The 14,245-nt window shown below is 40.9% G+C and overlaps 1 protein-coding gene across 9 annotated transcripts in view; it reads right to left on the bottom strand.

Annotated features, from left to right (window-relative positions):
- Positions 1 to 14,245, bottom strand: part of PARG (poly(ADP-ribose) glycohydrolase) — a 128,738-nt gene that overhangs the window by 97,763 nt on the left and 16,730 nt on the right. For all 9 annotated transcript variants that reach the window (XR_007357751.2, XR_007357754.2, XM_048858637.2 and 6 more), the window contains 2 exons: positions 13,029 to 13,112; positions 6,961 to 7,035 (listed from right to left, as the gene is read on the bottom strand). Coding sequence is in view for 7 of the 9 variants with exons in the window: in XM_048858637.2 (XP_048714594.2) it covers positions 6,961 to 7,035; positions 13,029 to 13,112 (159 nt within the window). In the remaining 2 variants the exon portion in view is untranslated. The remainder of the gene's footprint in view (positions 1 to 6,960; positions 7,036 to 13,028; positions 13,113 to 14,245) is intronic.

Consider the following 14,245-nt stretch of genomic DNA (forward strand, 5'->3'; position numbering starts at 1 on the left):
TCCAATACATGGATTAGGAAAAGTGTGTTATGCTCAAGATTTGTTTCAAAGGTTTTAAAGATAAATCCAAAACACACTACATTTTTTCTTAGAAATCCAAATAAGTTAAATCCAGGAACGCTGTGAGGAAGAAAATCCTCTATTTGGAATCAGACGATGTTAATTCAGGTTAACTGTTTTTTAGAAGCTGTCTGATGCAGAGCATTATTTCAACAATGTAAATTTCACTTTCAAATGTACTAGGCATACAATAAGTGGTAAAATCAAGAGGAATGTCTTAAAACACACGCTTCCAAAAGCACCCTGAATGCATTAGCACAGGAGACCTTCATTCTGTAATGTATCGTCACATATTCCTGTGAAAAATTGCCACATTAAGAATATTGATTCATTGAGAATATAAGTTATTAGGCAAGTGTTTTGGATTTAATTTAGTGGAACGCTAACAGGAGAGCCATAAAACAAAGCATGTTAGCTTCTGCTGTTTTCAGCAGCTGGCAGAGAGGAAGACCAACATAGCACTTAAAATGCAAAAAACACTAAATATTGCCACTTCAGCTCAGCACCATTTTCAATTTTCTAATCACAGATAGAATGATAAATTGCAGTTAATATGTTCACCTTTACCTTATTCTGATAGAAATATGACTAAATCCATTACAAACACACAGTTATTGTTTTATCTAGATAAATACTTCCTCCCTCAAATCCCTTTTCACTTTCTAATGACATATGAAACTGCTGAAGATTTCAAACTATAGCACTTTACAGGGCTTGGAAGGCTGGAGGGCAGTATTTTTATTTCTTAAATTCACCCACTCCTCCCTAAAAGACATCTGTATTTATAATATTAAACTGGCTATCAGGATCAGCTAATAAGCCTACTATACTGATCCTACACCACAGACCGGGATACAAAACAGCTCCGTTGACATAAAAGCCACAATGAACCACAAAGAAAACTGCTGCTTATGTAGAATAAAATAGCTATTTTACATCCTCAAGACTGATTTATGTCTCTAAGGAGGTAACTTTGGGAGTTACCTAACTGCATGCCACTTGTTCTACTTATAGGAGGCTTACTTCCTACAAATTTCCTTGTTTTTCCTGCATTTAAGCAAGTTCCCTTTGCGCTGTTTGCCAGGATTTTTAAATAATGTAGATACTTTTTTTTTTAATTGATTTTACAACTGTGTAACAAATGTTTAGAGTATAAGACACTCCCTATCTTGAAGAATTTAAATTATACTCTAAGTCAAATCCCACAAGTATAACTGAGGAAGTATGAGAGTTAACTGCAATATCTAGTCCAGGTAAACATGTATTCCTACATCCAAAAACTATCATCTCAACTTTTTTGCTTTAAAAAAAATGAATACTTAGTAATATTCTTTAACACCTTTTAAGAAAAATCCTTCCATCCGAACAGATGTGAGCAAAAGAATACTAGAAATTCAAAAAAGAAAAGGGATTAAGATTAGGTGGATACGGCAGAAGAGACACTACTCTGCCAAAGATGGATTCAATAAAAAAAAATAAAATAAAATCCACCATATTCCCTAGTTTGAAACATTTAAAAAAAAATTTCTCTCTGCATTCAACCTTACTAACCAGCAAAATATGTTTAGCAATGCCAGGCTAAACAACAATATTTCATGCCTTTTAAGACATCAGTTGTCAATGGCCGAAATCCAAGAATTGAGGTTTCCTGTGCAAACTTAAACTACCTCGATTGTATGTATGTATGTATTATAAACTCAAATTATAATTTGTTTTACAGGGCCCCTAAGTCATTCAGTGCACAGAATGGACAATGAATGAGGCAGAAAGTTTCAAGTAGAGAAAAAAGATGTTCTCTTGTGTTTAAGGCACTGGACTGGGACACAGCTGAGCTGGGACTTTGCTACTTCTGTCAGACTTTCAATATGACGTTGGTCCAGACTATGAAAACGAATACACACAATGGGGCCAATTTAAGATTGCACAAGGAACCAAGTTCTGCCATTTCTTAACTTTCAAGTGCTTGACTTTGCAACCTTACCATTGTTATAAAATGTATTTTATATATTCTCAATGAAAGCACCCGCATATCTAGCAGAATTATATCCATCTGCTTAGGGCCACCAAAATCGTAAGCTCTTGCTCCTGCCCAAGGCCCACAACCAGACTGTGTAATTTAGCCCTATAATCAGGTAAGAGACCAAGAATAGTCAATTCAAAAATACTTGGGTATTTTTTATGAGGGCATCACCAAGCCACATCGATCTGATCTCTTAAACACATTTCAGGCTGTATATTGTACCCCCATGCACTTTTCTACAAAGTAACCATCATCCCCATCTTTTACTGTTACTTAACTGAAACAAATGACCTTCAAAAGTTAACTAGCTGTATACAGGTTGAGCTGACAGAATTATACAATGTCAATGGACCACCTGTGCATTATCATTCTGACAGCCAACAGGGGAAGTCCCTTTTGATCTTGCCCTCCTTACATCACTCAGCCTTTGGAATTAGCAGCACCTTTGGCAAACTAGAACTTTGAAACTTTCCCACATGAGAATGATAGAGACACTGGGTTGCGTACAGGAATCTGTTTCTAAACCGGTTTAAAAAGCCAAAGGAGCTTTAATATTTAAAACACTCACCCAAAGGTTTAATACCTATCTTAATAAGTATTGCTGTTACAATTAATTTGAATTTTACATTTAAAAATTTAAAGAATGACCCTGTATTTTGACTATATAACAATTAAGAAAATCACAAGCAGATCCACAAGACAAGAATTTGCTAATAGGATAGCATGAAACAAACTAGTGGGTGAGGAGCATTGAGCACACAGAAGATGCATCAGGAGATTGCAATGCCAACATTCTTTGGAATAACATTGTTAAATATTTATTATATACAGATATGGCCTAAAAGTTACACCCAGATACAAACGGGCCCCAGTGTGCCATTACAGCAGACAGGGCTATCCAGAGGACAATAGTGGAATGCAGTTAGAATTGTGGAGGCTCAGCTCTTCTGAAAATCAGACTGTACAGGACTTAGTTAAAAAAACCACAGAAAGTAAGCAGTGGCTGTGAATGAAAACAAAGGTTCTTGTCTTAGTCTCCAGCTCTAACAACAAAATCACAATTTTATACTTTTTTGTACTAATTTTGACCCATATTCAGCAAATTATTTCCTCTTAGTCAAGTGACTTGCCACCCCCTGGACTTTTACTACTACAGCTAGTTTTGCTTTCATCCCACCCTCTCAAACGGACTTAGTAAATAGGAGAAAGCATCAGTAATCAGTAAAACTGTAAGTGCTAGCTCCCAAAGTCAATAGGTTCAAACTCTGCACTTCACTCCAGCTGGCATGTTTAGGTCAATCTGCAACCATCTCCACTGAGTGCCCACAGAAGCTCAGCTTTTCATTCAATAGCTCATGTGCTCTGGTACTGCAAAGTAAGCAAAAGAAGAGGTTTTGATAATTTATGGAACCTTTCAAAGTTTTCATGTTCCTCAGTCCAAAACTGATTTAAAATAATTTCTCGATCTAAAATATATAGTTTTTTTTGTTTGCAGTGTTGTTGTAGCTGTTTTGTTCCCCGGATATTAGATGGATGACGTAATATAATTTACTGGACAAACCTCTCATAGTGAAAGAGACACGCTTTTGAGCTTACTCGGAGCTCTTCTTCAGACTTGTAAGATCAAAAGCTTGAATCTTTAACCACAAGAAGTTGGTCCAGTAAAATATACTACCTCACTCACCTACGACTTTGATAGTTTTTTGGGGAATTCAACTTTTTAACATGAATGAATACATGCATTTCCATGAAGTGATTTAGTTATGAGAGTAATGGGGAAGTTAGAAAATTTGGAGAGGGAAATTTTCCTGTGCTATAGCTCTAGACATTTAATTTCTGAACCGGGGGATGGATTTATTCCCTTTTTGTACAATTTATGTGATTTTCATTATTCTTTGTTTAGTATACCAACACACACTATTCAAGCCTGGTCTGCAGCTCAGACTTTGGTACAGCTTTTCTCAATTTCTCTGGGAATCTCACAAATAAATCACTGTTACTGTGTGACAGAAACTGCCTTCCCACCTTTGGATGGATTAATGCCCACTGTAGTTTATTTCCCTATTGTTCCTATCTTCTCCAGTACCAGCTGATATTACTTACTGCCTCTGGCTGATGATCTCCCAGTCTGATCATCCACAGTTTTTGAACTCCCACAGCATCACTTGCATGCATTATGACAAGCTCAGAAACATTTGTAGCTGTGCAGTATCAGTTTCAAACATTCGAGTGTATTCTTCAATAGTACTTTTGATAAAAAAACATTGGGGATTGAAACAGGGGGATATTGGTCCTTTAAAGGGAAGAGGCCAGGTCATCTGTGACTGGTCAGTTGACCCCAGCTGAGCTTAAAGCAAGGCACGTGGGCCATATATTTGGGTAGAGACAAAGACAGTGAAGGAGTCAGTCAGAAAAAGGGCAGCTGAGAGATGCCAGAGACCAGGAGACTGTAGGAATTCCCTGAAGGAAGCTATAGGTTACTGGGGCAAGGCTGACAGGAGAGACGTAAGAGTGATTTGATGACTGACCACTTAGGATAGAGAGCCAGGGCTAATGGCTGAGAGCAGGAAAGGAAGTTGCCTACTGACTTTAAAGTGGGAGAGCCACCGCCAGAAAGGGACGAATGCAAGAAAGCAGCAGAAGGGTTTGCCAGCTGACCTCCCCAAGGTCCAGGGCCAAAGGGCTGGAGAGGGATGAAGACAAGAAACAGAGCAGAGGGAGCTGCCGGCTGACTCTCAAGCTGGAGTTGAGGGCCAGAAAGGGCTGATGGGAAATAAGCAGCAGAGGAGCTTACTTGATGGCCTGTCTGAAATGAGAGGTTAATGGAGCAGGGGAAGTCATGGACTGCTTCCTGGATGAGGATGAACTTCCAGCAGAGAAGCGTTGTAGGGGGAAGAGGGATGTGTGTTCTCCACTGGGAAGAACAGGGTTGCATCCCTGCTGGAAGGTCAGGGATAGCTGTCCTGGCAGAAGGTCAGTAGAAGACTAATGAAAAACCCAGGTGTGGTAGAATACACTAGAGTGTGGTATGTCCCAAATTAATGGACTAGAAGTAATGGAATTTTTAAAGAACTACATACACTGTGGGCAAGTAATACATGATGTTTTAAGCCTTCTGTTATGGACTAAATTGCACTAGATTTGGTAATAAACTGGCCCCAATGAGGATATTAGTGAGTAAAGAAAGCTAGTACAGAGTTGCAGGTGACTCTAAAGGAGGGAAATTAAGGCCAGTAGGCCTGTTTTGCCACAACCTGCTGCTGGAGGGTACCCCAGCAGGGTCGTCCCATGACAGGGGTTTTCCCACCCCTTTTTTATAAGTTGTTATATTTTTTGAAATATTATATTGTTTGACAATATTATAGGGAGCATCTTCAACAGACCAGATTAATTTCTGGTGGTGCAGCCAAGGTTGCAAGCCCTGAGTGGTGGAAAGCACACCAGGAGCAAGGATGCAAAAAAATACCCACAACCACTGCTAAGCTAGTGGCATGAAAGGTAGCCAATGCAGCCCCAAAAGAAGATGAACTAGGACTAGGAGGGGGCAGCTCCAGAGAGGCCTGAAGACAGACTGATTCAGCACCTCTTCAAGACAATCTTGACAAGGAGGGCTCCCTATGAACCCATAAGCAGTTTTTACAGCTGCCCTTCTGCAGCAGTGTCACCGCCATGTTGTCCCAGAACCAAATCCCACTCCAATCCAGCTGTCCCTATGAGCATAAGAGAGGTATTGCAAAGAACAGCCTGCTTTCCCACATAGATCAAGTTGACCAAACGTTTTTACACGTACGTACTGTATGAACTTACAAAAAGGCAAATACATGAATTATGAAGAAAATTACTAAACACCAATTGTTTAAATGCACAGCTACTTTTGGATACTTATTGTTTCTCCTATGAAATTTTTGCTTCTGTACAAATTGGTCAACAAAAGAAAATACATTTTCTTCTACATTTTATAGTAAAGCAGGCATATTTCAAATTTTCTGGCATATCTTTGTAATGGACTACCAAAAAACTTCCCAACAAGTTCATACCATATTAAAAATTCTCCTTTATAAAACATTCAATACAAATCAAATTCAATTTCAACCATACCTGAATTACCTACTAGAGAAGCCCCCGGATGGAGACCCATCCATAATTTTTATCACCAAAACAAAGGCAGTCTTGTGTATTTTCTAAATACATTTCTTTCTCTCCTTCCAACTCAGAATCTGTGTCTTTTTTGGAGCTCTTAAACTCAAGATACAAACCCTTTCTTTGTAGTCTATTTAAGTTCTTGTACTGCCTTCATCAACATGGCATCTGAGCACTTTGCAGAAGTGCATTAAGCAATGTTACTAGCATCTGTCACCTGTAGCTCTCTTCCACCATCCTCTTGCCAGGGGGAAAGTTTGAAGATAGAGCAATTGCCCCATCTTCACGAGGGTTTGTCTAAAGTTTGAAATCAAGACCTCCCGTCCCTTAAAAGAAAAATATACTGCTAGACTTACAACCAGTCTCTGTGTCAGGGAATGAAACTGGGGAGAAACATAAAAATAAGTTTCTTTTTAATATAATGTTTCTTTATAAAAACACAATAGAGTTTACTAACAAATCTGGCAGCATAGCAGGATGATCACAGATTTTTTCCTGGAAGCAAACGGTTCAGGAATGCTCTAAAACTTCTGAGCTAGTCATGCAAAATCTAAAATGAAGCAAATGCCTTGTATGCACTAACCAAAGTATTACATTTGGGCCAGTTATAGAAATGTGCAGCTCGTGACTCTTGTTAGAAGGGAAAATGAAAAAAAAGTAACACAAGATATATAGTAAATATAGCCAGAATTCATTGAATTATCTTTTACATTTTCAGTTTTGAAGTAAACTTGCTTTACCTTATCACAGAAGTCAGTAAGAGCAGTAAAGTCCCACTTCTTGGCATAAGCAACATTATATCTCAATATAGCCTCCTATGGGGAAAAAAACACACATACTGGAATAATAAATACAGATTCTTGGTTGGCATATGACAATTCACTGAAGTTTATCTTTTCGAAGAAATAGCACCATCTACTGGCAGAAAAGTATCTTAACCCACAACAAACTTGCTATCTTGGGGCCTCACCTGAAGGCTTTATATAGACAAAAAACTCCCCTTGTAGTTGTCAGGAGCTTTTGCATGTGTAGGGCACTGGAGAATCAAAAGCATATCAAGGTTAAGCAGAACAATTAAAAACAGAGAAACAAGGACCAGGCCTAAACATAATCTTACCAAAAATAATTCCAAGAAAAACTGACTTAGTTCTTAATTTACTCTTTGTGCGTGTGTATTTGACTTTATGATTTCTTTTTGTCTAATTTAAACTCACTTTTTGTTTTCGTTTATTTTAAACAAAGAACAACATTTCTAAAATATCAATTTTACACTGCTTCAAGAAATTAGTCAGCCTCAAAACACACGCTAGGAATTGTTGACAAAAAAATAATTTCATAGTTGCTATGTCATTCATGAAACATATAAAAATTGAGCATTTTCTTTAGTCATCACAGGGCATAGAGGCTTTTTTTTTAATTGTTTTTAAAAAAGGTTTAAAGCCTTTCCAGCAGCCTCAATTCTTGTGAAATAGAAATAGAAGCAGGAATTCCTGACAGCCCTGAGCTCCAACAGATTGATGTGGAGATTGGTTTTCTGAGCTGTCCATTTGCCCTGAGGCATGAGAGCATTGAGATGAGTTCCCCATCCCAATAGCGATGCATTGGTCGTTAAAGTCAGTGATGTAATTGGGCGACAGAAGAGAATGTCCATGAAGATGTTGAATTGATCTTTCCACCAATCCAGGGAGTTCCTCACTTATAGAGGAACAGTCACCTGTCTGTCCAAGGTGTTTCTGACTGGAGAATATGTCATTCTGAGCCAACCTTGAAAACAGAGCAAGGGCCAGGTGGCTGGAAGACAGCACTGTTTCATAGGAATGGCCCTTGGAAGACCAGGATTGGCTCCTGTCAGAGGTAAACAGCCACTACCACCACGACCTTGCAGAACAGCCTTGGGGCAGAGGAGATACTGAAGGGAAGTACTCTGGAAATGATCCTGGTCTACAGTGAATCATAAATATTTCCTGTGCGAAGGGTGTATCATTATATGGAAATAGGCATCTTGTAGGTCGAGAGCTGAAAACCAATCCCCCTTCTCTGTGAAGTAATTATAGCTGCCAGAATCGCCATCCTGAACTTCTGAGGCTTTACAAACTTGTTCAGAACTCTTAGAGCAAAGATCAGTCTCCGCCCTCCATCCTTCTTTCATATGAGGAAATACTTTGAGTAAAACCTCTTGCCCCTCTGAGGGGCAAGGACTGGCTCTGTTGCTTCTAAAAGAGGAGTTCACCTTCCATCTTAATACAACCTCATGAAAGGGGTCCCTAAAGAGGAATGGGGAAGGGGAATTGAAAGGAGGTAGTGACATACAATGGATGATATAGCGTGATGTTGTAACCTCTATAACCCACTTGTCTGTAGTAATGCACCTCCAGGCATGCTGGAAATCAGAAAGGCAGTCCCCAAAGAGAGGGTGGAGGGCAAACAGTTGCAGCTGTAAAACCAGAGATGCAGGAGGATCCCAACTCTCAACCAGCCTCTCAAAACCACTGCTTAGGAGATGGTTGAGTCGTCATGGAGGGCAGGTGGGCTGTCCTTTTTCTCTGAAACTTATGTCTTTTCCTGAGGCGTTCAGTGGACCTATGGAATCCAGAGAACTGATCAGGACGTGATCTCCAGGCAGCTTGTGACCTACTAAACTGTCTCTTATTAGTAGGTGTATATATGCCCAGGGAATATAAAGTAGCTCCAGAGTCCTTCAGTGTATGCAAAGACTCATCTGTTGTCCCCAAGAAAAGCCTACAACCACTGAAAGGGAGGGCCTCAACAGTTTTCAGTACTTCTCTTGGAAATCCCAAGAGCTGGAGCCATCATGCCCTGCGCATAACTACCACCATGGAGATGGACCTGGCAGCAGTGTCCACAGCAACTAAGGATGTTTGAAGAACAGTCCTGGCCAATAATTGCCCCTTTGAAATGGACTGGAATTGCTCCCCATGTTCCTATCCCAGGTGTTCAATAAAAGCCATCAATTTATTATAGTTTCTGAAATGGATTGCCTGATAGTTCATGATCCTGAACTGCAGGATTGCTGATGAATAGGACTTCTGTCCAAAAAGATCAAGTCTCTTGTGGTCCTTGTCATGTGGAACAGAAATGGAGAAGTGCTGCCTGCCCTACTTGTTTACTGCATCCACTACTAGGGAGTTCAGTGGAGGGTGGGAGAACAAGAAATCAGAGTCCTTAGGGGAAATATAATATTTTTTGTCTGCCCTTTTACACATGGGTGGAATAGTAGAAGATGTTTGCCATACAGTCTTGGCGGGATCCAGGAGTGCCTCACTGATAGATAATGCCACCTGGAGGGTGTTGTTGACAGTAGAATATCTAACAGCTTATGCGTGTTGTGAATCCCCGACCTCTTCAAGTGGAATTTGAAGAGTGTCAGCTACCCTCTTTATGAGGTCTTCAAATTGCTGAAAATCACTGGCCCTGGAAGATGGTGGAGGCAAAACTGCTTCGCCTGGAGAAGAGGATGAAATTGGTGTTTGAGGGTGATTTCTTCATCTGCCCTGGGCTCCTGTTCCTAAAAAGTGTCTCTTCCTGGGGTGAGGAGGGTATGGGGTAGCTGGTTGAGGAGGAGAGGACTGAACAACCCTACTCTCGTGTCTAGAGAATTGCTGTCAGTAAGCAACCCAGGGATCCTAGTATGCCCATTGAAGGGGCCGATACAGGAATGGGGGTGGCATATAGGGTTAGTTCCACCACCTTTGATGATGGTTACACTCTTCCCTATGACTGTCAAAGAATGGGTTCCTGACAGGCTATGTTGGGGAACCCTGGACTCAAATAGAAGACCCCTTCATCCTCCTCAACGCTGTCCGATGGAGGACATAGAAAAGGATGGAGAACCCTGAGGTACAGGGGGACTACAGCAGTCTGGAGACTGAGGTCTCAGTACTGAGAGACACTCAGTGCTGACGAGGAACTGGGATTCCGGCTCATATGTTATGGATAGGGCCCTACCAAATTCACAGTCCATTTTGGTCAATTTCATGGTCATAGGATTTTAAAAATCATAAATTTCACAATTTCAGCTATTTAAATCTGAAATTTCACAGTGTTGTAATTGTAGGGATCCTGAACCAAAAAGGAGTTGGGGGGGGGGTTGCTAGGGGGTTGGGGGGGGTACTGCTACCCTTACTTCCCCACTTCTGCAGGTGGCAGCACTGCCTTCAGAGCTGGGCAGCTGGAGAGCAGCAGCTGCTGGCCGGGAGCCTAGCTTTGAAAGCAGAGCCGCCGCCATCAGCAGCGCAGAAGTAAGGCTGGCATGGCATTGCCACACTTACTCCTGTGCTGCTGCCTGCAGAGCTGGGCCCTCAGTCGGCAGCCGCCACTCTCCGGTCACCCAGATCTGAAGGCAGCGGCGCAGAAGCAAGGATGGCAAAAGCATGACCCCCCTAAAATAACCTTGCGACCCCCCTGCAACTTTCTTTTGGGTCAGGACCCCCAATTTGAGAAACCCTGGTCTCCCACATGAAATCTGTATCATAGAAGGTAAAAGCACACAAAAGGCCGGAGACCATGGCAGGAGACCAGATTTCACGGTCCATGATGCGTTTTTCATGGTCGTAAATTTGGTAGGGCCCTAGTTATGGACAAGTCCCTCACATATCTGAACTCTTGAGGTACGGAGTAGGGAAGCTGTACCAATGTGGTAGCTATGGACATGGTAGCCAAAGCTGACGGTATCACCGATGGCAGGCATACCAGCGTAGACACTAATGGAGTCTGGCACCATTGCTTCCTCGGTACCGAGGGTGCCAAATGGGTAGGTGCCGACATGGACCTGGAACTGACAGTACCGGACAACGGTGTTTATGCTTTCCCTTCTTCTCCCTGTCAGAGCCATGTCTCTCCCTCGAGCTCCAGGGCTTTCTGGCTCCACCAGTACCAGATGAGGAGTCCTTCTACTCAATGGTACCAAGCCAAGAGGTCAAGGCATTGGAGACTGTAGCTCTTCAAAGGGGACTGGGCTTTTCTGGAGCGGGCTCTTTCAGATGAGAGTCCACGCTCCTTTTTTAGGAGCCCTTTCAGAAGCCTCCAACAACATTCACTTCTTAAGGGGAGCCTGTGCCAAGGTGGAGGGGAGGGGACGGGGGGGGAGAAGAAATCTCCTGACCTGACTCAGACACTGAAGTGAGCACTCAAACATTAACAGTCTGAGCTTAACCTTCTTGTTCTTCCTTGTCCTCAACTTGAGGAATAGGCAGAAATTGCACCGCCCCAAACAATGGATACACTTAGAGTGGCTATTGCTCACAGGTATAGCCTCTCAGAAGGAAAGGCAACATTTGAAGCCTGGAGAGCCAGGCATGTCCTGCCAGAAAGACAAGGCTCCCCAAGGAAAAAGAGAAGAGGGGGGGGAAAAAAACCAATCCTCTCACTACTAACACTCACTAAGTAACTAACTACTACTAACAACGACCTACGCTCACAAAACTTAAGCTATAAATATAATTTGAAATAACTGAGGCATGCTCAAGGAGTGCATGCTAGAGCTCCATCTGAGGCCAAGGCGGTAAAAAAGGAAATGAGGGCGGTTTTCCCAAGCATCCATCTATGGCTTCAATGTCCAGCACAAGGAGGCATATGGCGCACATGAAGGCTGAACGAGTACTGTTACTGGAAAAATCTCCAAACAAGGGCTTGAGAAGCAAATGTGCAAGGAGGTATGTTTGGAGAAGTTACAGTGCAGCTTGCTGAGGAAAAGGCACTAGAGAAAATATTTATGAGAATTTAGAAGAATACCACTTATGTCTCTTGCTCATTTTCAGTATCTCCATTTACATCTGAAAACTGGTACACAAGACCTGCTACTTTTGAGTGAAAAGCAGTTCAGAGTGTTAAAAATGCCATGGTGCTCAGTGAGGACTTAGAGTGGAATCTGCTCTTTGCTTGGTCCAAAATAGCCCAAATCTGGGGACCATCTTGGTACTCTGCATGTGTCCTCTGTTGAATGGAGTTTTGGAGAGGGCTGAAGATGTGCTTCCTACAACAATGAAGGGGAAGAAAGGAATTTTTGTAGGTAGCTGATGACATGTTGAAATGATTATTTAACGCTGCTGGCATTTTATTGTGTTATGGCATCTAGAGACTTGAACTAGCGTCTTTATGATTTAAATAAATACAAATAACATTAAAAAGAGAAACTGCCTGATGTGTTTTGGACCTATCTCATACAAAACTAACCAGAAAATGAAGGAAGGTGCACACACACAAGCTAAATCTGACCTAAATTCTATTTTTTCCAGCTTTCTTCCATATTTAAATGGTCTAGCCTATTAAAACAATTAGATGGTAGGTTAAGATTCTGTATTCAAATTTCAAACCCATGAGCAGGTAGGATTGGTTTCTTTTTAAATTGCTAAATCAACAGTTCCTTTAAAAAGAAAAAACAAACAAAAAACAAAACGTGACTTAAGGATAATGCTGTTAGGCATTTATTGTGTTTAACCAGGCAGTGAGGAAAATAGCTCTGCTACTACACTACATAAAGGGATACCATCATTTAAAAAAAAAAAAATCACATTCCTGCCTGCTATGTTTCTTTAAACTAATGTTATCAAACACACCTAAGGGAACAGTGATTAGAGAAAAAATATCTCTTTTTCCAGTATCTTTACTTTGTGCATTTGACAGCACATTTTGCAGAATGAGTTTCACATTTCCCTGTATGGTCACTTTCTTCAGTTGTTTATGTGGGTCCATTCATCAGCAGAGAAAAAAAGAAAAAAAAACTAGGATTGGCAAAGGCACTCCTAGACAGATATAGGACCATTGACTTTATTTTAGATTGCCGCCTTACCTTCAAATCATGTGAGCTGGTGAACTTGTTAAGTAGTGCAGTCTGGATTAGCTCCCATCGGCTTCCAGCAGTCCTATCACCATTCTTTAAAAAATAAAATAAAAAACATGAACAAAGCAAAGCAAACACTTCAGCTAATAAAATTGTATTTGACCACCCAAGCCAAAAAGCACATAGCAGTAAAATATTCAGTGTTATTGACAGTATACCACAGTATAACTGTAGAGGGGAGAAAAGGAAAAGGGGTTCTCTATTTGCCTACTTTTAGAAAGAACTATGCTTTGAGCACTTGTGTAATTTCCTAATTAATGTCTCAAATCACACTGCATTTTGCTTTAAATTTTTTTTTTTTTTTTAAATTGGGACATTTGTTAAACAATATATAAAGTGCTCTCCTTCATACTGACCACACTGTTAGTCTTTTCTATACTACCCCCTCAGCCATAAATAATGCATTAATGGACCTTAATGCAGGAAATGGTTGACCAAAACATTATTAAAGGAGACCACTGTTGGAAGAAGTGAGCTTAATAGCTGAAGACCCTCCACCAGAAACAGTCTGCCTCTAGACCCAAAGGTCGCACATCCATGAACCGTAGGCAAAAGTGCCTCATATATCCTCTCAACTACCAAAATGGTAAAGTGGCAAAGAGCAAGTCCCTAAACGAGCCAAGTCCCAAATGACGTAGGGCTTTACAGATTACAAACACCACCATCAATCACACCCAGAATCAGAAGGAAAGCCAATACAATTCACAAAAATCAGAGGTATTCTATGCTCATTATACTAGGCAAGGAAAGGTGGTATCATCAAAGCAGTAGGAGACGAAATTGCTAGCGAAGATCTGGACCATCTGGAAACGGAGGTGAGAAATGGGAGGGTTATAATTAGCAAGGTAAGCGATATGACCAAGACTTGAACAAAAGTTTCAGCAGTAAGGATAAAGTGGATATTTGATTATGACATAATATGGCTAGAGTTATAAAATCCCCCAAAATCTCCTTTCACACTCAGAATATTAATTCAACAATTCATACTTCAAAAGCAGTCATTTTTTCTAGTATAGATAGGGGGATTAAGGTACAGAAAGTCTGTCTCGTTCTTCCACATACTTAAATTAAGGCCATATGCCTAAAGAGAGAAAAAGATACTTGGAAAAACTCCAATGCTTACTCTGTGTAAACACAGGCAATTTTCATGAGGCTGGTATGAGGGG

Source organism: Caretta caretta, chromosome 7, assembly GCF_965140235.1.
Source record: "Caretta caretta isolate rCarCar2 chromosome 7, rCarCar1.hap1, whole genome shotgun sequence".
Taxonomy (NCBI): domain Eukaryota; kingdom Metazoa; phylum Chordata; order Testudines; family Cheloniidae; genus Caretta; species Caretta caretta.